Source organism: Mobula hypostoma, chromosome X1, assembly GCF_963921235.1.
Source record: "Mobula hypostoma chromosome X1, sMobHyp1.1, whole genome shotgun sequence".
Classification (NCBI taxonomy): domain Eukaryota; kingdom Metazoa; phylum Chordata; class Chondrichthyes; order Myliobatiformes; family Myliobatidae; genus Mobula; species Mobula hypostoma.
Genome location: NC_086128.1, coordinates 30,925,444 through 30,951,418, shown reverse-complemented (window position 1 = coordinate 30,951,418; position 25,975 = coordinate 30,925,444). Strand labels below are relative to the sequence as shown.

Below are 25,975 nucleotides of genomic sequence, written 5' to 3'. Positions count from 1 at the left end.
AATTAGCCGAAATCATTTCGAGTGCAGATAGGAACATCAATTAACTTGAATAACCCTCGGAGGGAAAAAAGGAAAAATATCTATACATTTTTGCCCCAGAAAGGGAATTGTATTGGGTTTAGTTCTGTTATCCTAAAACATCACTACATATCTGTCCCCAGCGAAGAAAAAAAATGCTTCTCAAAGCTAATGTAGGTGTGAAAATATTAAAGTAAGACCGAGAAGGGAGACCAACCAATTGGCATGAAAATAGTACGTGGATATTGAAAAATGTAAGGAGAGTATGTTTTAATCTTCCATTATAGAATTTAAGCGCGTGGAAGAAGAAACCGATGCAGCAGAATCCTCTATCACTCCAGCCGAACTAAGCAGAATGAAATGCATTTATTTAAGTTCAGAAACGACTTGTCATTTATAGGCTCAAAACAATGAGCCCACATTTCAAGCAGCGTAATCGAAGCATATGGACTTACACGGACTGTCGTGTATGTTCACACCCTAAAAAAAAGGCAAGTTGACCCCATTTCCCGGGAAGCGCACAGCGCAACAGAATCAATAGCACGTCTGTTGCTGCATCCAACCTGCGGGCAGGGTGGAGGATCAGGGAACAGTCTTCGTTAGTACCGTTAGCAATGCAAGTATTTCAAAATCACTATCAAATGTGAAAGAAGGATAAGGAAGCCACGGGAGTGATACAAGTGTTTAAAAGAGTAAATGAAACGAAATCTTTGGACCTCAGCCAATATTAATGAGAAAAGCAGCAGCACAGGTCATTTTATAAACCGGTTTAAACATGGGCATCTTAGGCAAATAAAAACCATGCGCGTCCCCCAATACACATAAATCTGCAGACAAATACTGCACAATATACTAAAATTAGATCTCATGTATTTTCAAAAGCAAAAGCAATCTGACTCACCAGCTCACAGCTTCCAGCGCAGGTGACAGAGAGCTACTCGCAGTGCGCTCCGGGAAATGTCGTTCAAGTTCTCGCCCTTCGGGTAAACTCGCGGCCTGTTCGACTACAATTCCCAGGTAACATCGGGGCAGCAGACACCTCATTGACTTGATTGGCTTGACTTGGTCTGTGTTCGCCCAATTACCGTGGCCGTTGTTGGTCCGTGTTGGTAATTGAATAAGATGGCGGAGTGTTTTGCTTGAGGCGTAGATTGTTTCGATCTAGACAGAAATATTCAGGTAAAGTGCCCGTAGCTGCAGTTTTATCCGCGTTATCTTATCTTTAGTAAGGTGGGAGGGGGCGAAGGAATGTTCATGAGCATAACTTTACGCTTACAAAACAACGAACCAGACATCTGAGGATAAGGACACATAGTCTTCCGTTTTATTCCAGTATCACTTCCCAAAGTGTCACCTACAAGAGCGCCTTGGTATCGGCGAGTTGCAACAGAATGTAGGATATAGAACAATCCATCGGAACACCAACTGGTCAAAGCAAAATTATCACTTCCATTCTTCCATTGTTATGGTCACAATTGTGGTTCCTAGCTCTTCACTGGCTTTGACCATACTTGTCTTCCGACTCTTCTCTTATGTCCATCACCACCAATTCCTCCCCCCTCATACAACAGGACGGGCACAGGCCATTCAGCCCACAATGTCTGTGTTGAACACGATGCCAAATTAACTAAATCCCTTCTGTCTGCACATGACCCATATCTATCTAGTCCCTGCATATTAACGTGTCTGTCTAAATGATACTCTCACATCTGCTTCCACCACCACCTCTGGTAGCCCATTCCAAGCACCCACCATTCTTTGTGTAAAAAGAAAATTCACCTCGCACATCTTTAAACTTTCCGTCTCTCTCTTTAAATGCATATCCTCTTTGCCCATCATATTTCTATCATGGAGAAAATGGTCTGGGTAGCCTCCAACCTGATGGCATGAAAATTGATTTTGCTAACTTCCAGTCATTCCTCCCCATCCCTTTCTCTCTTCTTTCATCTCCCTTTCTCCCATGATTCACGTCAAATTCCACCCTCTTCAGTCCTTTACCTTTTCTGCTTATCACCTCCTATCTTCTCAATTCATTTCCCCTACCTTTTTCCCTCACCTGGTTTCACCTATCACCTGCCAGTTTGGAATTCAAGTATCTGCAGAATATCTTGTGCTCGCAGTCCACTCTATGTGTGCCAATCATAATTTGAGAGCTTTATCAGCGTCCTCCGCCTCTGACACTCCAGAGAAAGCAATACAAGTTTGACTAGCTTGACCTAATTAACTATGCAATGGTTACACAAGACTGTTATTTACATGTAATTTGCTAGAAAAGTTTCAGACTTGAGGAATTCCAGCTGCAAGATTAAACTGTAGAAGCTGAGTTTGTTCTCCTTGGAGCAAAGATGATTCAGAAGAGATTTGATAGAGATATGCAAGCTCATTTCCATAGGGTGTATAGAAATGACTATTGGTGGAAGGATCACAGATGTGTTGAAAGTATAAAGGGAATGTGAGGAAAGTGTGTCAGGAGTTTGAAGAGTGACTAAAATTGGTACAAATAGTTCATTGGGCCTTTATGAAGGGAATCGGGCACTCAATTGAGAGAAAGTAGTTTGCAGGATTACTAGGAAAAAATGGTAAACTAGTGAAAGGATTGTTTCACAAAGGGCTTGAACAGGCTTGATCCAGTGAATGGCCTTATTCCAGTTCTGATGTGGCCACTTGAAACCACTTCAGTGTTAGCAGTCGTGTATCTTTACAGAAAAACTAAACCAAAAAATATACCAAATAAATAAATGTAATTTCCAAGTAGGTAGCTATCAAACAATAACACTGATTTAACTAAATGTATCCTGGTGTTCTTCAGAAACATTGGACTGAATTAACTGAAGAAACGGGTGTTGGTAGGGCTGATGAGAGACTTTGTCAGAAGCAACTGATGTGCTTCGTATAGGTGAAGCAAGGTATTACAGACGTTTGTGAAAGAAGATGTGGGTAGTGACGCTGAGGAAATCAGCCTGCCAAAGAGATTTGGAAATCTGTGTGGGAATGGTGACTGCAATGGTCTTGAGTAGCAAAGCAAAGTTCTGACCCAGGTATGGTGGGTAAGTTGTCTACCCATTGTATATTTTGATGATTCTGCTCTCAATTTATTTGATTATCTGTAGCATCAAGTGTCTTCAAAGTCAAAACAATGCATTCCAATTATAAACCTGAGTGTGGAAAAACACTGTTTGACTGTACTATTGGGATGGTTTTTCAGCTGAGAAATTGAAAATGAAGTTGGGGATGAACTTGTAACTCTGCCAACTTCATTTTAAAAAAAGCCTGATTTATAATGTCTACATCCTCGCCAACCAGAAAACAATAAACAAGAGAAAACCTGCAGATGCTGGAAATCTGATCAACACACACAAAATGCTGGAGGAACTCAGCAGGCTGTACTATTTTCCTAGATGCCACCTGACCTGCTGAGTTCCTCCAGCATTTTGTGTGTGTTGCTCGGAAAACAACTTTGAACAAAATGTGTAGTGAGCCAGTTCATAGTGCAGTTCAAATATGCTGGAAGTTGGGTGCAGTTTCATCTCATCTCCCACTCTGAATTCACCACCAAGTCCAGAGTCATTCTGTTAATATACTCAGCTGATTGACAGGCTACATTCAATTTGCATCTGCCCCTCTGCTTTCTGACACATGTTCCATACCCAGTCAAGTAGTAAAGTTGCAGACTCACTAAAAAAGTATGTTGTTTTTGTTTTTTGCTTAATTTTAAGTTGCTATTTCCAAGTAAGTTACACATGTCCAATTTGCTTTTGAATTTATTTTATTTTTCAGTATTTTACTAATATCTTGAATTGTTGTTGCAACTATTTCTAAATATCAGAATCAGTAGAAAATGCATTTCAACAGCACAAGACTGGGAGCTCACTGAGAGCGGCACTGAAGAAAAGGCAAGTGTTGCTGCAAGTTAAATAGACAGCTGAACACTGGACACAGGCTGGGTTCAGTGTGATTCTCCCCTGATAATGCTGAAGGCTAAGCTGATGACATTTCAATGTGGGTAACAAAATTGGCATATTGACACAGTGGAGATGATTTTTTAAATTTTCCCCCTTTCTGTTATTGATTATAGCACTCACAGATGAAGGTGGTAAATCTAAGGCAGGCCATTCTCCAGGCTTGGAAGGAGAGATGGGCAGATTTTCAATGGGCCATAAATATGAAAAAACTCTTTCCAAAGGGGCCAACCTGGGACCTTCTCGGACTCGCAGGTAAGACTCTGGAGCTTTTGAGATGGGATTGTTCAACTATTCAATCTGAAAGTGGAAGCAAATGAAAATTAACATTTGTTTTAAACCGAATTAGAAAATAAGTCAAACATTTTATTTTATGATCTTTTTGTAATTATCTTGGCAGCTGATGTGCAACAGTCTAATTGGATATCCATATGTAATTGTGTTAAAACAGAATATGTTGAAAGTGCTGACATTGTCTGACACATAAGTTAACATTACAAATAAAGTTCCTCCTTCAGAACATCTTTCCAACAGCTTAATTTTCAGTTATAATCTCTTGAGAATTTCCTTTGTAGTCACTATTTGAGCTACACTCGGGCTCCTACTATTTATTTTCAAGTCATTGCATACTAGCTTCTGCCTTATTGCAATAGCCTCGCTTAACTGCCCAATGAGTGTACCTAGAGCATGAGTTTCAGCAGCTTTTTCACTTGATCTCGATGTTCTAATTGGAAGAATAAGCCAGCCAATGTCAATGTTATATTCCAAAACAATATACCCAACATGGAGCTTTTAGTTACAGTCAACTGATCATGTGCCCTACACCAGTTTGTCAAAACAGACACTAATCTGTGTCTGTTGTGGGAAGGGATTGTGAGGGAGGCAGTGGAAAAGATTCAAGTATGCTTCAAAAGCTTTCCTGGAAAAAATACAACTGGTATCAACATTGGGGTATGACTGCTCAGATTGGAGAATATCTCAAGTTCTTGCATCAGGAGCCCAGAAAAGCCTAACGTGAATGGACAGAGGAATATGTTATCTCTGCCCACCTTCTTATCCTGTCAGCTACCGCCTGCTCCTTCTCTAAATAATTCTGCTGTTCCCACATTGGCTCTATTAGCCATGCCAGAACATACAAAACTAGACTGAAGCAAATCATCGTCTACTTAGAGCAGGGGTTCCCAACATGGGGTCCACGGACCACTTGACCACTTAGTTGAGGTCCATGCCATTAAAAAATGGTTGGGAACCCCTAATTTAGAGGGACTGTCTTAAAAGAAGTGATATACTTCATGGAGTTCCTAGTGTTTTTATGCTCTGAAAGTAGGACTGCATTTGTACATCTCTTGCATACCTTTTAAGACATCCCAAAGAGCTTTGCAACCAAAGTGGTACCATTTCTGTGCTAATTTAAAAAAAATGGAGCATGTCTCTCAAAAATCAATGCGATGATTACCAAAAAACAGCCTGCTTTTTAGTAACGCTGAGTGTGGGATAAAGATTGGTGAGGACACTCTGTCTTTGAAAAAATACCATTAGACCATGAGTGAGCAGATGAAATGTCTTTAATTTTTCAGTTTAATCTTTTGTTTGAAAGATAATATCCTCTTTGTGCAGTCATCTCAATGCATTTCGGCATGCCCAGGTTTGGCCTGAAGTTGGCCGCCTTTGGGGCCCGCATGGCCCTGTGGACACAAATTTTCGCTGGTGTTGCTTACTGAAGCGTAGCAGGAGCCAGAACATCGAAGGTAGCAAGACTAGCTGTCGGAGGGCTCTGCACTCAGTAACCAGTTTGCTGATTCTCAAGTCAGGGAACTCAAAATAAAAAAACAACACTTCAGACGGACTGTAACATTAAAATAGCGACTGTTGTCTCCCCATCGCTGTGGAAGGAGCAAAATCTGTCTCTCTCTTGTTAATGAGAGAGGGAGCCTGTGGGATGTGGAAATGTTGGAGTGAACAGTTAGTTTTTGATGGACTGTAGACCACGATCTCTCTTTGGGGACTTTGCTTTTGCTTGCATGGTGGGTGATGGGAATGAAGTTGCTTTATGCTAGAATAAGTGGGGTAAGGGTTGGTGCTGTTGCTTGTGCCTGGGAGAGGGTCAGGGAGCTTTGGGGTTCTTTAGTTTTTTCTGTCATTCATTCTTTGGGGTTTTTTCTTCTGTTTCAGTGATGTCTGTGGAAAGTAAGAATTTCGGCTTGTATATTGTATACATTCTCTGATATCAAATGTAACTATTGAACTATTATCAAAGTATATGTGCAGAATACAACTCTGAAATTTGTCTGTTCTCCAGATAGCCACAGAATACAGAAAACGATGCAAGTAGTTGAAAGAAAGACATCAATCCCTTCCACATGTAAAGAAAAAGAAACAAAAGCTCAAAACTCCAAACACCCCAACCCCTCCCTTGCACAAAAGCTAACAGATCACCATACATGATCTTTACCATACAACACTTCCAAAAGAAATGTGGAAAGTGGCACCAACAGGGCAACAAGGCATCTTCTGACCTCACTGAAGCCTTTGACACTATTGTCCTGAATGGATTAGAAGGTGTAGAGTCTCTATGGGTTGAGTTAAGAAATGGCAAGGGTAAAAAGACCTTAATGACAGTTGTATACAGGTCTCCAAACAGCAGCTGGGATGTGGATTACAAATTACAGCAGGAGATAGAAAGGATGTGTCAGAAAGGCAATGCCATGATAATCGTTGGGAATTTTAACATGAAAGTGGATTGGGGAAAACCAGGTTAGTACTGGACCTCAAGAGAGAGAATTTGTAGAACGTCTAAGGGATGGCTTTTCAGAACAGCTTTTTGAGCTTACTAGGGGATCGGCTGTGCTGGATTAGGTGTTGTGCAATGATCCAGAGGTGATAGGAGAGCTTAAGGTTAAGGAACCCTTAGGGAAGAGTGATCACAATAAGATCAAGTTCACATTGAAATTTGAGAGAGAAAAAGTAAAATCCAGTGTGTCGGTATTTCAGTGATAGAGGAAATTACAATGGCATGAGGGGGGAACTGGCCAAAGTTGACTGGAAAGGGACATTTGCAGGAAAGACAGCAGAGCAGCAATGGCTGGAGTTTCTGCAAAAAATGAGAGAAATGCAGGACAGATATATTCCAAATAGAAATTTTCAAAGGGAAGAAGGACACTACCGTCGCTGATAAATGAAGTGAGTGCCAAATAAAAGCAAAAGAGAGGGCATACAAGGAAGCCAGAGCTAGTGAGAAGATAGAGGATTGGGGAGCTTTTAAAAACTTGCAGAAGGAAACTAAGAAGGTCATTCGGAAGGAAAAGATGAATTATGAGAGGAAGCTGGCGACTAATATCAAAGAAGATACTAAAAGCTTTTTTAAGTATATAAAGGGTAAAAGAGAGTTTTGAGGGTAGATATAGGACCAATACAAAATGACGCTGGAGATATTGTAATGAGAGATGCAGAGATGGCAGGGGAACTGAATGCGTATTTTGTATCAGTCTTCACAGTGGAAGAATCTGCAGTATACTGGTCATTCAAGAGTGTCAGGGAAGTGAAGTTTGTGCAGTGAAAATTACGAATGAGAAGGTGCTTAGGAAGCTTAATGATCTGAGGGTGGATAAATCTCCTGGACCTGATGGAATGCACCCTCGGGTTCTAAAGGAAGTAGCTGGAGAGATTGAGGAGGCATTAATGATGATCTTTCAAAAATCAATAGATTCTGGCATTGCACCGGATAACCGGAATATTGCTAATGTTACTCCGCTATTTAAGAAGTGTGGGAGGCAGCAAAAAGGAAACTATAGACTTGTTAGCCTGACATCAGTGATTGGGAAGTTGTTGGAATTGATTGTTAGGGATGAGATTACAGAGTACCTGGAGGCAATCCTGCCTGACAAACTTGCTGCAATTCTTTGAGGAAGAAATTACAAGCAGGGTAGACAAAGGAGATGCAGTAGATGTGGTGTACTTGGATTTTCAGAAGGCCTTTGAAAAGGTGCCGCACATGAGGCTGGTTAGTAAGATAAGAGCCCATGGAATTACAGGGAAGTTACTAGTGTGGGGGGGCATTGGCTGGTCAGCAGAAAACAGAGAGTGGGAATAAAGGTATCCTACTCTGGCTGGCTGCCGGTTACCAGTGGAGTTCCACAGGGGTTGGTGTTGGGACCTCTGTTTCTTACAATGTGTGTCAATGATTTGGACTACGGTATTAATGGATTTGTGGCTAAATTTGCCGATAGTACAAAGATAGGTGGAGGAACAGGTAGTGCTGAGGAAACGAGAGCCTGCAGAGAGACTTAGATAGTTTAGGTGAAGGGACAAAGAAGTGGCAAATGAAATACAATGTTGGAAAGTGTATGATCATGCACTTTGGTGGAAGAAATAAACGGGCAGACTATTATTTAGATGGGGAGAAAATTTAAAATGCAGGGATGCAAAGGGACTTGGAAATCCTTGTTCAAGATACCCTAAAAGTTAACCTCCAGGTTGAGTCAGTTGTGAAGAAGGCAAATGCAATGTTGGCATTCATTTCTAGAGGTATAGAAGATTAGATTAGATTAGATTATGAGGACACTCAGTCCTCGTTTATTGTTATTGAGAAATGCATGCATTAGAAAATGATACAATGTTCCTCCAGTATGATATCACAGAAACAGAAGACAGACCAAGACTAAAACTGACAAAAACCACGTAATTATAACATATAGTTACAACAGTGCAAAGCAATACCGTTACTTGATAAGAGCAGACCATGGGCACGGTAAAAAAAATATAACAGCAGAGATGTGATGTTGAGGTTCTATAAGACGCTCATGAGACCACACTTGGAGTATTGTGTGCAGTTTTGGGCTCTTTCTTTTAGAAAGGATGTACTGACGTTGGAGAGGGTTCAGAGAAGATTCACGAGAATGATTCCAGGAATGAAAGGGTTATCATATGAGGAACGTCTGGCAGCTCTTGGGCTGTATTCCCTGGAGTTCAGGAGAATGAGAGGGAAATCTCATAGAACATTCTGAATGTTAAAAGGCCTGAACAGATTAGATATGGCAAAGTTATTTCTCATGGTAGGGGATTCTAGGACAAGAGGGCACGACTTCAGGATTGAAGGACGCCCTTTTAGAACTGAGGTGCGGAGAAATTGCTGTAGTCAGAGGGTGGTAAATCTGTGGAATTTGTTGCATCGAGCAGCTGTGGAGGCCAAATCATTGGGTGTATTTAAGGCAGATGTCGATAGGTTCTTGATTAGCCAGGGTATCAAAGGGTATAGGGTGAAAGCAGGGGCGTGGGGGTGTCTGGAAGCATTGGATCAGCCTATGATTGGCAGAGCAGACTCGACGGGCTGAATGGCCTACTTCTGCTCCTATATCTTATGGTCTTATGGACTGTGTGGGCCTCTCCTCAAATTCAGCTGTCAACAGAATTTCTTGTACATCTGTTTTCTGATTGTCTGCAAGCCATAATCCTAAATTGTGGATGTACAACAGAGCCAGGCAATGAAGCTGAATGTATTACAAGGCTGCATCACTGTTCTTACATCTTCATACTGCATCTTACAGCCAACAAACATTTCACAGTTGTGGAGCTAGTGAGAAATTATTCAACCAATGGTGATTATGCTCCAGAATCTGAAGTAAACTTCATTATATAGCAAATAGTACAACGGCATTAATGTGTAATGACATGACAAACATTGACCTGAAATGTTAATTCTATCAATTTTGCTTTGCACATATGCTACCTAACTTGCCAAGTATTTCTACCATTTTCTTCAACATCCGCAGATATTTTTTTAAATTTCAGAACCAGGTTTAACGTCACTGGCGTATATCATGAAATGTGTTATTTTATGGCAGCAGTACATTGCAACACATAATAAAAAAAACTAAATTACAATTAAAAAATATGTAATTAGAAATTAAATAAAGTAAGTAATGCAAAAAGAGAACAAGAAAAGGAAAAATTTGAGGTAGTGTACATGCTTCATTGTCCATTCAGAAATCTGATAGCTTAACTTACTGTGGGAAACTGCCTTTGGGTTTCCATTTAATTAGATCACCACAGTAGCATAGTAATTAGTGCTACGCTATTACAGTTTGGGTCGTTCTGGAGTTCAGAAATCAATTCCAGCATTCACTGTAAAAAAGTTTGTACGTTCTTCCCATGAGTGCATAGGTTTCTTTCGGGTGCTCCAGTTTCCTCCCACAGTCCAAAGATGTACCAGTTAGTAGGTTAATTGGTCATTATAAATTATCCTGTGATTAGGCTGAGGTTGAATAGGTAGGTTGATGGGTGCTGTGGCTCGTTGGGGTGGAAGGGTCTTTCCCATGCTGTATCTCTAACTAAAATAAATTAATGTTTCATTTGGATGGACAAATTCCAATAATCTTGGGCATTAGTGCTTCATTGGTAGTGTTATGGGGTCCATCTTGTACTCAAAACTTTACAGATTGCTGATAATTACTGTAAATAAAGTGGCTCCAATCTTTCTTGAATTTCTTCCAGATCATTTGCTGGAGCAAGCTTTGGTTGGCCCATCACCAAATCCTCTGATTATGTCCTATTTGAAGTATGCAATTAGTTCACAGGTAATGGATTTAAAACTCAGTAAACAAAGGAAATCAAGCTACAGGTTGTGTGAACCATTTGTAATTCTAAAATTTTGGTGTCCAATGCATAAAGCTCAGAACAGTCAGTCATGTTTGCATACTGTTTTCTTATTGAACTGATTTGTTGATTTCTTCGTACTGAGTAGTAAACATAGAAACATAGAAAACCTACAGCACAATACAGGCCCTACAGCCCAAAAAGTTGTGCCAAACATGTCCCTACCTTAGAAATTACTAGGGTTACCCATAGCCCTCTATTTTTCTAAGCTCCATGTACCTATCCAAAAGTCTCTTAAAAGACCCTATCGAATCCACCTCCACCACTGTTGCCGGCAGCCCATTCCACACACTTACCACTCTCTGCGTAAAAAACTTACCTCGGACATCTCCTCTGTACCTACTTCCAAGCACCTTAAAACTGTGCCCTCTCGTGCTAGCCATTTCAGCCCTGGGAAAAAGCCTCTTGACTATCCACACGATCAATTCCTCTCATCATCTTATACACCTCTATCAGGTCACCTCTCATCGTCCGTCGCTCCAAGGAGAAAAGGCTGAGTTCACTCAACATATTCTCATAGGGCATGCTCCCCAATCCAGGCAACATCCTTGTAAATCTCCTCTGCACTCTTTCTATGGTTTCCCCATCCTTCCTGTAGTGAAGTGACCAGAACTGACCACAGTACTCCAAGTGGGGTCTGACCAGGGTCCTATAGGGCTACAACATTACCTCTCAGCTCCCAAATTCAATTCCACAATTGATGAAGGCCAATACACCGTATGCCTTCTTAACCACAGAGTCAACCTGCGCAGCTGCTTTGAGCGTCCTGTGGACTTGGACCCCAAGATTCCTCTGATCTTCCACACTGCCAAGAGTCTTACCATTAATACTATATTCTGCCATCATATTTGACCTACCAAAATGAACCACTTCACACTTATCTGGGCTGAACTCCATCTGCACTTCTCAGCCCAGTTTTGCATCCTATCAATGTCCCGCTGTAACCTCTGACAGCCCTCCACACTATCCACAACACCCCCAACCTTTGTGTCATTAGCAAACTTACTAACCCATCCCTCCACTTCCTCATCCAGGTCATTTCTAAAAATCAGGAAGAGTATGGGTATCAGAACAGATCCCTGAGGCACACCACTGGTCACCGACCTCCATGCAGAATATGACCCGTCTACAACCACTCTTTGTCTCCTGTGGTCAAGCCAGTTCTGAATCCACAAAGCAAGGTCCCCTTGGATCCCATGCCTCCTTACTTTCTCAATAAGCCTTGCATGGGGTACCTTATCAAATGCCTTGCTGAAATCCATATAGACTACATCTACTGCTCTTCCTTCATCTATGTGTTTAGTCACGTTCTCAAAAAATTCAATCAGGCTCATAAAGCACGACCTGCCCTTGACAAAGCCACGCTGACTATTCCTAATCATATTATACCTGTCCAAATGTTCATAAATCCTGCCTCTCAGGATCTTCTCCATCAACTTACCAACCACCTAAATGTTTGAAAAGTTTTTTTTTGCCAGTGGTTAAACAGGACAAGGGTCTGTTTAAATTCAACAAGCTAACTGTGGAAACTTGGAATTCAACTTTTCATGTGGGGTTTTACAGCTGCATGGTGTTCAAGCTATGGGCCAGAAAGTAGAAATCCCTGAAATAAGATTTTTGACTGAGACCATGTAAGTGTATTAACTTGCAAAAGGATTGGTAGCATAATTTTAAAAAGAAAGATGAGAGGCAAATTCCAGGAGAACCTGGTAGATGTATTCATTACAACCATGTGTCCTATTAATTCTATAAATTTTTAAACAGTATTTTTTTGTTAAATACTTCACTTTTCACCTGTATTTCTAACTACACAGATACAGTATTTAGCTAAAGGTTAAGTGCTTCTCGTTGACAATATGGGTATAATTAGCTATCATTTGTGGAACTAATGACTGTTCTGATGCATTTGCTTTACGTCAATGTGGAAGTGTCAACATAAAATACTTAAGAAAACTTGAAGAATTCTCAGCTGCAGAAATTCTGTCATCCATCTTATGGAATTCCCTGCTATTTTAAAAAAATCTACTATTTACAAAGCCCCTCTCTTTTAGGTGATCATTATCATGTTACACAAGGAAAAAAAGACTGGCAAAAATGGAGGCTAAAAACTCATCTTGTTTTTGAGTTGTTTTTCAATGTTTTTCACTGACTTAAAATTATTTTGTTAATTTTATTACAAAGACATTGAAGGAGTATCCAGTGGGTTAAGTGTTAAGTACTTTTATAACTAGAATTATGATCTTTGTTCTGTTCAGAAACACTCTTACTTCAGGCTCTGAATTTTTTGTGCTTGCTTTTGCAGATGGTGTCTTATGCAAGTGTAATGTCTGCTATTGCAAAGGTCTGTATTTGAATTAATAGGGTGATTTTAAAATGCAAAAATATGAAGCATAACTAACTAGGCTTATGATATGGAGGAATTAGAATCAATACTGTTTACTCTCCCTGTCTACCTTTCCCTACTTGTGGTCTGGAGTGAAGATGAAGCATCAACTAAGTAAATGTCATAGCTATACCTTGGTGGTAATTGTGTCTGAAAAGTTTGTTTGATGCTTTTGATCCATTTATTTTAAGATATCATTTGAGGTCTAGTATGTAGCATATTTTCAGTGACTACAGTAGAAGGTAAGATTGTGGCTACATCAATGTATACTATCTGTAAGTTTTCATTTTATTCCCATTTATTTTTTTTAAAGAAACATCTGTACAGACAGTTAAACACAGAGTATCAATATGTATTATTCATAATATCTGAGTTGGTTTAGTGAAGCCATTCTTTTAATGGCATCTGACTTTTTTCAATTTATTCATTTGGGGGTTATTTTATCGTTTTTGATGAAGGATTTACAACCAAAACTAATCTTTTGAACACCAATGAACTAGTATTTTATGCCTTTAGATTTTTAAGGAAATCGGAATTATCTTCCTTCTCTGTTCCTCTCAAAACTGAAACCAAACAGTACAGTTTTGAATGTGTTTGTTTCCTGGCATGCAAATATATTGCTTTCCAATGTTCATTAATGTCATTTATTCTATTTACTATATCAAAGAGGCATGATCATTTTAAAGATTACTATATCTGCAGTGGGTAAGTGATTTTAATAGAATGTTTTGTTTCAGTTTGAAGATTACTCCAGGGAATTGTGTGTTAAAGCTCTGTTGGAACTAATGGATATGTTTTGTGATCGACTCAGGTCAGTAGCCATTCATACCTTTTTGAATTGTTCTTCCATTCTTCACTACTTCCTGGCCCTTAAGTGCAGTATGACAATAATATTGATAGAAAAGATTGCAACAAAACCACAAAAGACCTGTTATATTTCAACTATGAGGAAAGACCAAGAGATTTATAAATATTTATGCAGGAGTAAAGGAAGATGAAGAAAATTATGATTTGGGCACGTACTTTCCATCAGTGTCTGCTCATGGGTACGTGACCAAAGTAGTCTTCATTTGTTTATTGTCTTCACAGCAGCAAATCTGCTATGTATGTCACCACCTTTTACAAATGTTTGTATTTTTCAAGTGACCAAATGTAAATATTTTTAGACGTACTAAGAAATTTGCATTTCTCTCTGCGCTTCTACATAATTGAATTATTTTCAAAGCTTTCTATGTCAAGGCCTAATGGTGCTTTCTAATCCTCTAGCTGTCACGGCAAAGCAGAAGAATGTATAAATCTCTGTCGATCCTTGCTAAGCACGCTAGGATGGTTGCTGAAGTGTGCTACTCATTTTACTGAAAGGCTGAAGGAGGGACCAGATGTGGCTTCAGGGGAAGAACAACTCCAACTCTGTGTTAATCGCATTGAGAATATTGTGAATAGTAAGAAGAATAGAGCTCTTCTTCATATTGCAAGGCTGGAAGAGCAAGGTACATGTGCTGGGCTAAATTACTGACATTCATAAATTAATACTTTTACTCCACTTTCTATGTAAAGGAATTCACTCGTGATGGTTTAATAAGTGAATTGCATGAGAATGCAGTATGGTACTAAGCTTGAGTTCAGAAGGCACAGAGCTTCAATCCATCTCTGATATGAACTAGACATCAGTAGCTGTTGAAGGACTATAGTTAACTTCATTGACCTTAGGTGTAATAGGTGAAAATTGATACATTTCCTCACCAGTTTGCTGTCTAATCATATGTTTCAGCTGTGATGCACTTCACTGTTGAAGCCTCTGGGCATTGACTGTCTACTCATGAAGAATGGCTGCGGACAGATTACAAGAGCAGCTTCTAATCATGGCACAGTACCAGACAACATGATATTTTTAAAACTAGCATAAATTTCTCTGCTGCATTTTAAAAATTGCCGCGATGCAGATCTGGAAAACTATTCCCTTACCAACTAACTAGATAGCTACAGCTAAGCTACAAAGCATCCTTATGTTAAATGAGCAAGGAGAGGGAGAGAGCATAAGGTGACAAGAAATAGGAACACGAATACTTGATAGGAATAGATAGGAACATAGCTATTTGAGCTGCTTTACCTTTCAATGAGATCATGGCTGGTCCAACTTTCTTCATCTACTTTTCCACCCTATACCAGTATTTCTTAATTGCCTGACCAATTAAAAAGTCTGTTGATCTCAACATTGAGTATATTCTGGCATTTAGCGTCTGCAGCTCTCAGGAGCAAGGGATTATAAAGATTCATAACCCTTTGAGCATAGAATTATTTTCTTCATCCATCTTAAAGGAGCAATCTCTTATTTCCAAAACTGGGCCCTCTGATCATAGACGTTCCTATAAGGGAAAATAGTCTCTGAGCATTTACCCTGTCAAGTCCTAATAAGCTGTGTTTCATTAAGATGTGTCTCATTCTTTTAAATTCCAATGATTACCTTTACAAGGCAATTTCTCCATACCTGGGATATATCTAGTGAATCTTATATGAACTACCTAAAATAAAAGATCTTTCCTGTAATAAAGACACCAAGCTGTTGAGACTCCAAAACCAGCTCTGTTACAAATCACTTATTAAATTTTGTCAACCAGAAAAATATCTATTTATGCCTACTCTGTTTCGTTTCAGTTAACCATTCTTTCTCAGCTTGTGATCAGCATCTGTCTGTCTATCCATCCATCCTTTTTCTGTTATTGTACTTCAAAAAAATTTACTAAGAAAAGTCATTGGTTTTTTCCTACAGTTTAATTAGGTTTTCCCTTGCAATCTTCATCAATATCTAATCTTCATATACAGGGCATATGTGTCATAACCTGTTCCAATACGCTCATTGAAAAAGTCTCAGTTAAATGTCAATGATGGTGCTCAGCTATATATTGAATGTTAAGATGTCTCAACTGTGCATTAAGGTTATAATCTGTTCATGTGTTTCATCTTTAGTTACGTGGGCAAATGTGGAGCAGGCTTTCATAAAGCTAACAGAAAACTGCAACAAAATAAGCAATCAGCAGCTCAGGTTGAGACTGGAAGAATGTATTGGATTGATTAAAAGGTAAGGCTACCTGTTCTGTTGCCATGCTGAGCTGTTGGTACCATTTACAAGTTCAAATGGATTTGAATCCAGGATAAGTTCACTTATACCTTTTGAAATTGAATGTGAAAAATCTACTTTAGATATTCCCCCAGATCATTTGTTGCTGGAATTAAGTTTCATAATCTCAAACACCAGAACATTGTGGCAAAGCATGTCCCGTTTTGGAATATCAGACTTGTCAGTTGTTATTGTAAGTCGGGAGTCTTCGAGTATCTTTCTCAGGTCTTAGCATAAAATTCAGCTTAATCCTCCAGGGTAGTAGTGACAAAGAGTGTATTGGAGGCAGCATTTTGTGTATTAAACTAAGGTCCATCCGTTAGCTGGATATAAAGAATGCCTGAACTGCTTTCTGAGAAGAAAAGGAGGAACATTCTTCCACATCTCCTAGCCAATGTCAGTTCTTCAAATCAGTGTCACTGAAATAGTTTATCTCCTTGCTGCAGATGGATCTTGCTGCGTGCAAAATGACCAACAGACCCCTCAGTATTGTAGTTCCCAGTATTTCAAAACTACTCAGGGCTGTAAAGAACTTCGGAACTTTCTGAGGATATAAAATATAACATGAATATAAAGGCATTTTGTAAATAACGGTGGAAATTTTTAAAATTGGCCAATTATTAAAACTTGCTCTTAAAATCTGCGCATTATCTGGTACATTTCTTTTTGTTGTAGATCAGGAAAGACATATATACAGTATGATCATTATTTTTCCATTCAATTTCAAAATTAAAAATTGACACAATTTTTCAGATTTAACTTTGGAATTTATTATTCCATCTAAGTTACATGAAATTTCACTTCTAGTTACTTCAGAAGTGATGCATTTAATTTCATCTACCCATGTTATTACTTGGAATACAATCTGAAGTCGTATTATTACAACTTAACTCCTATGAGTTAGGTAGTGTTGTAATTATTAGCAATTTGTGTTCCAGTAATTTTTATTATTTTATTCTGACCTAAAATTACCTAATAATGTATTTCTGGGAAAGTTGGGTAATGTAATTGTTAGAGTTCAATTTTAATTAAATGATTTCAATGATGATGATGTCCAGATTATAATTACTGTCAAAGTTAATTAATAACTGACAGGAAGAATAATCTAGAAAGAGAAGGTACCAAAAATAGTAATCTTAACCGTACATAGGTCATGAAATGATATTGCTTTGCACCAAGCATATCATGAAACAACAGCTGCAATAATACTGCTTTAGGCTCTATTCCTTGTAGTATATATAATTGATGCATGCAAACAAAGTATCACTGTTCCTTAAACTGGCCTTCTGTGTTGACATTAGATACATGTTGTCTTTCTTACGTAAGCTGTTAACAACCAGATCTATTCCTCCACCTCTGTAGACTCAACTGTTGTATTAAATAGCTTATTCAGCTCCCACCATCGTTATGGATTCCAAATCCCGACTCATTCTATGTTCAAACAGTTTGAATGAAGCAATATCTTCATCCTGTTTAGTCCTGCCTTGTACTTTGTTGTTGACCTATTCACCAGCAAAACCTAGATACCACATTCAGTTATACAAGTTCACTCCAGCCCAGACAATCTACTTAATGGACCTTATAAGCATCGGGGAATTGGTTTCTGAATTGAGCAAACTAGTATAGACTAACCAGGAAACAGACTGACATAATCATACTCTCAGAATCATTATTTTGACAGTGTGCCAGACTTCTCCATTACAATTATGTGGTGTAATAGTATAGTGGTACAAGTCCTCCCCAGGTTATGAATGCCCAAATGATGTACATCCCTTGTACATCAATTGTTTGGGAGATTGGTGTGATGGACTTGCTGTCAGCTGTAGGGCTGTAGACACGTTCTGCCATCTGAGAATTCGGTTTGTGCAATAGCTAAATGGTTGGATTAACTCCACTAGTTTAACTACACATTGAGTAAGATAATGATTCTGTCAGGTTATATTTTTATTTAAGAATATTGCTGGGCAGTCGCATTTCCCACTTGTGAACTGTTAGGGTTACATTGGAGAATGATGTAGTACTGTATGCAAACCAACACAAACACTACAAATATTAGAACTTGTCCTGACTATTATACATGTTGCACAGGCATCCTCCTGGTCTATTTCCAAGTAACACTAACTCGCCAGTGATCTACTCTATTGTACCAAGCTTGCGTTTTGCCAAGAACACTCAGGCCTGCTCTCACTAACATTGCTGAGTCCTTTACCATCAATTTCTTGAAGATCACCAAATACTGCAACTACAGAAGCAGCTCAGAGGCTGGTGTTCTTCCCCTCAATTGACGCCTAAAACTACACTCAGTAGCCAGTTTATTAGGTAAACTGGTGTAACCGCTCGTTAATGCAAATATCCATTCGGCCAACTCAAAGCATAAAAGCATGCAGACATGGTCAAGAAGTTCAGTTGTTGTTCAGACCAGATATCAGAATAGGCAAGTGTGATCTGAATGACTGACCATGGAATGATTGTTGGTGCCAGACCGATTGGTTTGAGTATCTCAGAAACTGCTGATCTCCTGGGATTTTCACACATGTTCTCTAGAGATTACAGAGAATTGTGTGAAAATCAAAACATCCAGTGAGCAGCAGTTCTGTGTGCAAAAATGCCTTGTTAATGAGAGTAATCCACTCTCCTCTCCTATCAGATTCCTTCTCCAGTCCTTTCCCTTTTCCACTTATCACCTCACAGCGTCTTACTACATCCTAACCCTCCCTCACCCTCCTGGCTTTACCTCTCACCTCTAGCTTGTCCTCTTCCTTCTCTCTTTCAACCACCCCCCCCAATCTTATTATTCCAGTATCTTCCCCCTTCCTTTTCAGTCCTGAAGAAGGGTCTCAGCCCAAAACATCGACTGTTTATTCATTTCCATAGACGCTGCCTGACCTGCTGAGTTCCTCCAGCATTTTGTGTGTGTTGCTCTGGATTTCCAGCATCTGCAGAGTTTCTTGTGTTATTAATGCGAGAGAGGTCACAGGAGAATGGCCAGAGTGGTTCAAGCTGACAGGCAGGCAACAGTAACTCAATAACTACGCGTTATAACGGTGGTGTGCAGAAGAGCATCTCTGAATGCACAATATGTCAAACTTTGTGGTGGATGGGCTACAGCAATAGAAGACCATGAACATGCATTCAATGGCCACTTTATTAGGTACAGGTGGTCTCCAATAAAGTGGCCACTGAATGTATAAGGCATATAAGGAGCATGATGGAGTACTCTCCACTTTCCTGACGGACTGTAGCTCCCAACAGCTTTCAAGAAGTTCAACATCATCCAGGCCAAAGCAGTGCATTTCATTGGCATCCATTTGTCATCCTGAACATTTCAATCAGCCCATTCACAGTGGCTGAAGTTTGTGCCTTCTACAAAATGCACTGCACCTGTGCATTGTGTTAGTATATTCTCCAGAAGGACTGAGCAGTCCAAGAAGGCAGCTCACCATTCACTTTCCAAGACCAATTAGATGTAGGCTGTTTTACCAGTATCCTGGAAATGAATAGGTAAAGATAATTAATTGATAATACCTTTTAGAGTGGAATAATTTGAGGAGTGTAGGAATGCAACAAAGTTATTTGCTAAGTAATTTTGTCACTTGTTCCAGATTTACATGGGCCTCTTTTTCGTTGTTGTGCATATTATCAATTTGCAGGAAAATGACATTTGTCAAAAAATCATTTTCAGACATTTAGATTCTGTGTAAAAGCAGCTTTGATAGCTCTACCATAAAGTTTAACCAAAATGCTGTTTTTGTTTGCAGTATTAATCAATATTATTTATTTCTAGTGTTCCAGTCATAACAGCTCAGACTGAGCAGAACACCAAGATGGAATTCCCCACAGTTCATGCCCTGATTATGTTGGAAGGAACTCTCAATCTCACATCTGATACACAGTCGCTTGTTGAACAGCTAATCATGGTGAAACGGATGCAGGTAACTGGCAGCCACTGGAATTTTAAACTTAACAGAAACGAAATACTGAATATCGTTGCTATCATCTTGCCATTTTGTTTCACAGATTAAAATAGGATCAAGCATATCATGTTTGCAAATAAAGTTTTTTACCAGCAGTATGAGATCAGCTACAATTTTGTTATATTTTACTCCTCATCTTCATTCATGGATTTGAACTAAAATATTTACAAGTTATGGATATGTGTTACCGGAAAAAAATGAAGTAATCATTTCAGTTTCCAAAATGGAAAAAAAGGGGTAAATGGCTGTTTGGCTGTTGCTTCAAAGTGAGTATTACATAGATAAGGCAGTCAAAGGCTGAATCCAGCATAATTCCTAAGGACACATTCAAGGAAAAGTGAAACAGTTAAGAGGATGTAGCGTGGTTTAGGGAGTATGATAATGATTGAATAAACTCAGTGTGAAAGCATATAAGATTACAATTGTGCTGGTGTTGACAAAGGCAGCTTATAACTGTTAGAATGATGTGATTTGCTAGCGGTTATTCTGTATTTAGAGTGCATGGATCTAGGGCACTACTAGGTTACTGAAATTGGCTTCTTTACCCCATAAGCATATGATTTGCCCTAACAGTAAAGCAGTTCTGCTTAGAACAAGGTTGTCAGTAGTCAATAAACTCCAACAATCTAAGCTAAGATTCGGATTGGGACTCTAGCTGGACAGTATAGAACTTGACTCATTACCAATGTGTAAGAGTTTAGTCATTTAGGAGCGAGATGTGAGGAAATTTCTTGTCACAGGTTTTGAATTTTTGGAATTCTCTAAGGGCTATATATTCTCATTCATTGAGTATAACCAGTGCTGAGACTGCTTGTTAGATACTAAGTGAATTGGAGGACATGGGATCCAGTTGGGAAATGGAACGGATAAGGATCAACCATGATATTATTAAATAGGCAAGTACCTCAAGGGGCTATATAGCCAGGTTCTGTGCTCTTGTGCTCCAACAATGTGTCACTATAAAGGTAGCACATAGTCCCAGTCAGACTGGAGTCAAAATGTTCCATAATTTTGTTACTTTGTAGCCCTGCTGTGATGTTGCTGTTGATAATACTAAAAAGGCTTGTGCTAAGTTCACATGTAATTTCGAAATCCACTGTGATTAGAAATCAGAAATTATTCCAATGCAAGAAGCATGATGAAAGATAATTTAATTACAAGTATTTAGAGTTGTATTTTTTTTTTAGCGAATCCCCTCGCCCCTCTTTTTACTGGAAATCTGGAAGGCCTGTTTTGTTGGCCTTATTGAATCGCCAGAAGGAACTGAAGAGTTAAAGTGGACTGCATTCACATTTCTCAAGGTAAAGATTCATTACGTGGCTGTGATATTTGGGAAATTTATTTTGCTTAACAGACAATGCCTCTTGTGCTGGGCAATTTCAACATTCTACTTTTGATTTCAGTTCTCTGCAACAGATCAGACTTGTGTTTAGAGCAGGGGTTATCAAGATTTTTTTATGCCATGCATTCCTACCATTAACTGAGATTTAGAGCAACGCACACAAAATGCTGGAGGAACTCAGCAAGTCAGAGCAACATCAATGGAGGGGAATAAACAGTCTACGTTGTAAGTGGAGACCTTTCCTCAGGACTGGAAATGAAGGGGGCAAAAACCAGAATAAGAATGTGGGAGTTGGGGAGCAAGCTGGCAAGAGATGAGTGAGACCAGGTGAGTAGGTAGGGGAGGAGAATGAAGTAAGAAGCTGGGAGGGGATAGATGGAAGAGGTAAAGGACTGAAGAAAGTGGAATCTAATAGGCACATAATTTTCTGTAACTTTGGTCATTTCCAGCATCCCTACCACTGAGTGCATCTTTCTCTCCATCTCCCCTTCTGCTTTCTGTAGGGATTGCTCTCAATGTAACTCCCTTCTCCACTTGTCCTTCCCCACTGATCTCCTTCCTAGCACTTATCCTTAAAAGCATGACAAGTGCTACTCCTGCCTCTACGCCTCTACACCTCTTCCCTCACCACTGTTCAGGGCCCCAAACAGCCCTTCCAGGTGAAGCTTCACTTCAACTGCCAGTCTGTTGGGCGTAACTATTATATGGGTGCTCCTAGTGTGTCCTCCTCTACATTGGTGAGACCCAATGCAGATTAGGGGACCACTTCAATGAGCACCTTTGCTCTGTCCACTGCAAAAGGCAGTGGCTACCCATTGCAATTCAACTTTCCATTCACATTCTGACATGTCAGTCCATGGCCTCTTGACTACCATGATGAGGCCAAACTCAGGCTGGAGGAGCAACACTTTATATTCATTTTGGGTAGCTTCCAACTTGAGAGTATGAACATTGATTTCTCTAACTTTGGTCATTTCTACCCCCTTCTCTTTTGCCCTTCACTTCCCTCTGGTTCCCCTCCACCTTCCCTTTCTTCCGCCTTCCCTTTCTTCCGCCTTCCCTTTCTTCCGCCTTCCCTTTCTTCCGCCTTCCCTTTCTTCCACCTTCCCTCTCTTCCACCTTCCCTCTCTTCCACCTTCCCTCTCTTCCACCTTCTGCCCCCCTCCACCTTCCCCCCCTATTATATTCCTCCTGCTTTAGCCCTTTACCTCTTCCACCTATCTATTTGTGGATATTATAGAGATGATGCAGAGGAGATTTACAAGGATGTTGCCTGGATTGGAGTCCATACCTTATGAGAATAGGTTGAGTGAACTCGGCCTTTTCTCCTTGGAGCAACGGAGGATGAGAGGTGACCTGATAGAGGTGTATAAGATGATGAGAGGCATTGATCATGTAGATAGCCAGAGGCTTTTTTCCAGGACTGAAATGGCTAACATGAGGGGGCATAGTTTTAAGGTGCTTGGAAGTAGGTACAGTGGGGATGTCAGAGGTCAGTTTTTCACACAGAGAGTGATGGGTGCATGGAAAGCACTGTCAGTGATGGTGGTAGAGACAGATACAATAGGATCTTTTAAGAGACTCTTAGATAGGGTCATGGAGCTTAGTAAAATAGAGGGCTAAACGGTAGGAAAATTCTAGGCAGTTTCTAGAGTAGGTTACATGGTCGGCACAACATTGTGGGTCGCAGGGCCTGTAATGTGCTGTAAATTTCTGTGTTCTATGTCCCAGTTTCTTACTTCATCCCCACCCACCCACCCACCCACCCACTCATCTTTCTCCTCAGCTGGTCTCACTTATCACCTGCCAGCTTGTACACCTTCCTTCCCCTATCTCTGGCTTCTGCCCCTGCATCTCCAGTCATAATGAAAGGTCTTGGCCTGAAATGTGGACTATTTCCCTCCACAGATAATGCATGACCTGATGAGTTCCTCCATCATTTTGTGACGGTGGATGCATTTGCTGCTCTTAATTGAAATCAGATGCAATCTTTCTCGAATGTCCCAAAAGTTCAAACTTCAAAGTAAATATATTAGCATAGTACGTATATGTCACCATATACAGCAATGAGATTCATTTTCTTGCTGTACACATGATTTGAATGCACTAGCAGAGTGGAAGTAAACTTGGATTCTTTGCTTTAACGTTAGCAAGCAGATTAATCCAGAATTGTGTTTTTGCGTTGTTTGGACCATTTCGTTCTTCCACCACACTGACATTTTCCAGTGATAACATTCTGTGCTTTCTTGGCAGCGTTCAGCAACTTGTTTTAACCGCACTTCTATCCAACATCTTCTTTGTATTTCCTTTTCCCCACCACGCCACACAAAAAAACAGCCCCTTCTCAACTTAAACCATTTCATCTTCCTCTTCCATCATGATGTCATCAAGCTCCATTCAACACCATGGAAGTAGTCTAAACAATGTTTTTGTATTAAAAACAACTTTGGAACTCTGCTTGAATATAGCTGTGATTATATATTCACCTGGAGTCTAATCTTTCCAGATTCCACAGGCACTACTGAAGCTTAAGAAATACCCTCTTGGTGATAAAGTAAGTTGTTTTTGATCTAAGATGTCTTTTTTATGAATGTTTTCTTTTTGTTTTTTCAAAGTAACTCAGGTAAGTGAAAAAGGATCTAGTGCTTTCCCAGCATATATGACAAGTAAATTCCTCTCAGGCTTCCAGCCGGGTACAGATATCGATTATAACTGACGTTTCAATGACTAACTCTGCCATTTTCATGAAGCTCAAGAAGAGTTTATTCATTAACTTGGGTAATATCAGTCGCCAGAAGAATTTATATTATTTTCGGCATTCTGGTTTAAGAACCAGGACCCACCATTAAGATGCTACAAAGTTGGAATAACAAGATAAGTTAAAGAAGTAGATGATTTCAGTTTATACAAGATTTTGTAGACTTGTAAGAAAGACTGAAGATGTTTTTTTAAAAAAATCCACCGTTTTGATATCCTGATTATCCTGATAATTTTTTGATCCTTGATTACTAATGTTACACTGAGCTGGATTTCTGTTATCAGAGATGTGTTGCTGGTGATGTATTTTGAAGTTATGATGAATTAGGAAAGTTGGGAGGGAGAGAAACAAAGGGCAAAGAACACGGTGATGGAGAGAGGAAATGTGCTCTTTTGCAATTAACCCCACTGTTATGATACCAGCATAAACTTTCTGACATTCAAAACAAAAACCACAAGAGGCCCTTTGCCCCTTTGTACTTGATGTGCCATTTAATAAGATCATGGCTGATCACTGCCACTTTCCTGCATTCACCCGTATTCCTTGGTTCCCTTAATTCTGAAAAAAATGATTGATCTTTGTGTTGAATGTAGGTGAGTTGGCTCTCCACATCCCCTTTAGAGTAGTAATTTCCCAAGATTCACCAGCAGTTGGGTGAAGAAGTTTCCCTTCATTTCTTCCTGATTAGCAACCCATGATCCCCTGATTCCAGGTGCCTCAGCCAAAGGAAACAATATAGGATTAGTAGGAGGAGCCTTTTGACCTCACAGGCCTCTTTTGTTAATTCATACCATGACAGATATTAGTATACTCCACACTTTTACCCACCTGCTGTAATTTTTCACTTTCTTGCTTAACAAGTACCTATCTTCAAAAATATCCATAGACTCTGCTTCCACTAACCTTTGAGGAAATAACTCCAAAGCCACATTCTCATCTCTGTCTTAAATGGGTGACCTCTTATTTTTAAACTTTGACCCTTCTAAATTCTGCCACAAGAAGTAATTTCCTCTCCATATCTACCCCTCTACCTCACCAATCCACCATTCCCTTATCAGGCAACTAGCCTATTCCAGGTATCAGTCTAGTAAACCTTCTGTGAACTGCTTCCAATGCATTAGCATCTTTTCTTAAATACCGCAGAGTGTTCCAGATGTGGTCTCACCTGCATCCTAAGTAACAAGCATAACCTTGCTACTTTCCTGTTCAGTTCCTCTAGCAATCAACAATGTTTATGTTTCTAAAACTTCATTGTACCTGCCTACTAGCCTTTTACAGATCATGAATTAAGATCATCTGAACCTCTGCATCTCAGTATTCTGTGAATTCTCATCATTTAAATAATGTTTCCTTTTTATTTTTGTGACAAAAGGTCCAATTTAATGTCAGAGAAATGTATACAATATACATCCAGAAATGTATACAATATACATCCTGAAATGTATTTTTCTTCGCAAACATCCACGAAAACAGAGGAGTGCCCCAAAGATTGAACAACAGTTAAACGTGAGAACCCCAAAGTGTCCCCTCCAGCTCCCCCCTCCCCACGTGTAAGTGGCAGTGAGCAACAATCCTCCCTCCCCCCACCGGCAAAAAAAAAAGCAAGCATCAGCACCACCACCGAGCACAAGCGTGAGCAAAGCAATAGCAAAGACGCAGACTTACAGTTACCCCAAAGACTATCGTATTTCATCCGGCATTCGACAAACCACAGGTTCTCTCCCTCCCTAATAAGGCGGAGGGAGGTGTCCCCCATTTTCACATCGAGCGGG

General features: G+C 39.8%; 2 protein-coding genes across 5 annotated transcripts in view; one reads left to right on the top strand and one right to left on the bottom strand.

Annotated features, from left to right (window-relative positions):
- Window positions 1-946, bottom strand: part of rapgefl1 (Rap guanine nucleotide exchange factor (GEF)-like 1) — a 131,155-nt gene extending 130,209 nt beyond the window's left edge. The window contains exon 1 of the mRNA XM_063037976.1: window positions 920-946. The gene's annotated coding sequence lies outside the window, so the exon portion shown is untranslated. The remainder of the gene's footprint in view (window positions 1-919) is intronic.
- A 165-nt stretch (window positions 947-1,111) lies between these two features.
- The window catches only part of med24 (mediator complex subunit 24), a 74,843-nt gene continuing 49,979 nt past the window's right edge, over window positions 1,112-25,975 (top strand). The window contains exons 1-11 of one of the 4 annotated variants that reach the window (XM_063036943.1): window positions 1,127-1,197; window positions 2,915-3,056; window positions 4,094-4,232; window positions 10,467-10,549; window positions 12,931-12,969; window positions 13,749-13,822; window positions 14,278-14,501; window positions 15,979-16,090; window positions 19,914-20,061; window positions 21,291-21,404; window positions 23,952-23,999. In XM_063036943.1, the coding sequence (XP_062893013.1) occupies window positions 4,103-4,232; window positions 10,467-10,549; window positions 12,931-12,969; window positions 13,749-13,822; window positions 14,278-14,501; window positions 15,979-16,090; window positions 19,914-20,061; window positions 21,291-21,404; window positions 23,952-23,999 (972 nt within the window). In that variant the 5' untranslated portion in view covers window positions 1,127-1,197; window positions 2,915-3,056; window positions 4,094-4,102. Of the gene's footprint in view, window positions 1,198-2,914; window positions 3,066-4,093; window positions 4,233-10,466; window positions 10,550-12,930; window positions 12,970-13,748; window positions 13,823-14,277; window positions 14,502-15,978; window positions 16,091-19,913; window positions 20,062-21,290; window positions 21,405-23,951; window positions 24,000-25,975 lie in introns of all 4 variants that reach the window. The other 3 variants (XM_063036945.1, XM_063036944.1, XM_063036946.1) reach the window with 3 other exon arrangements.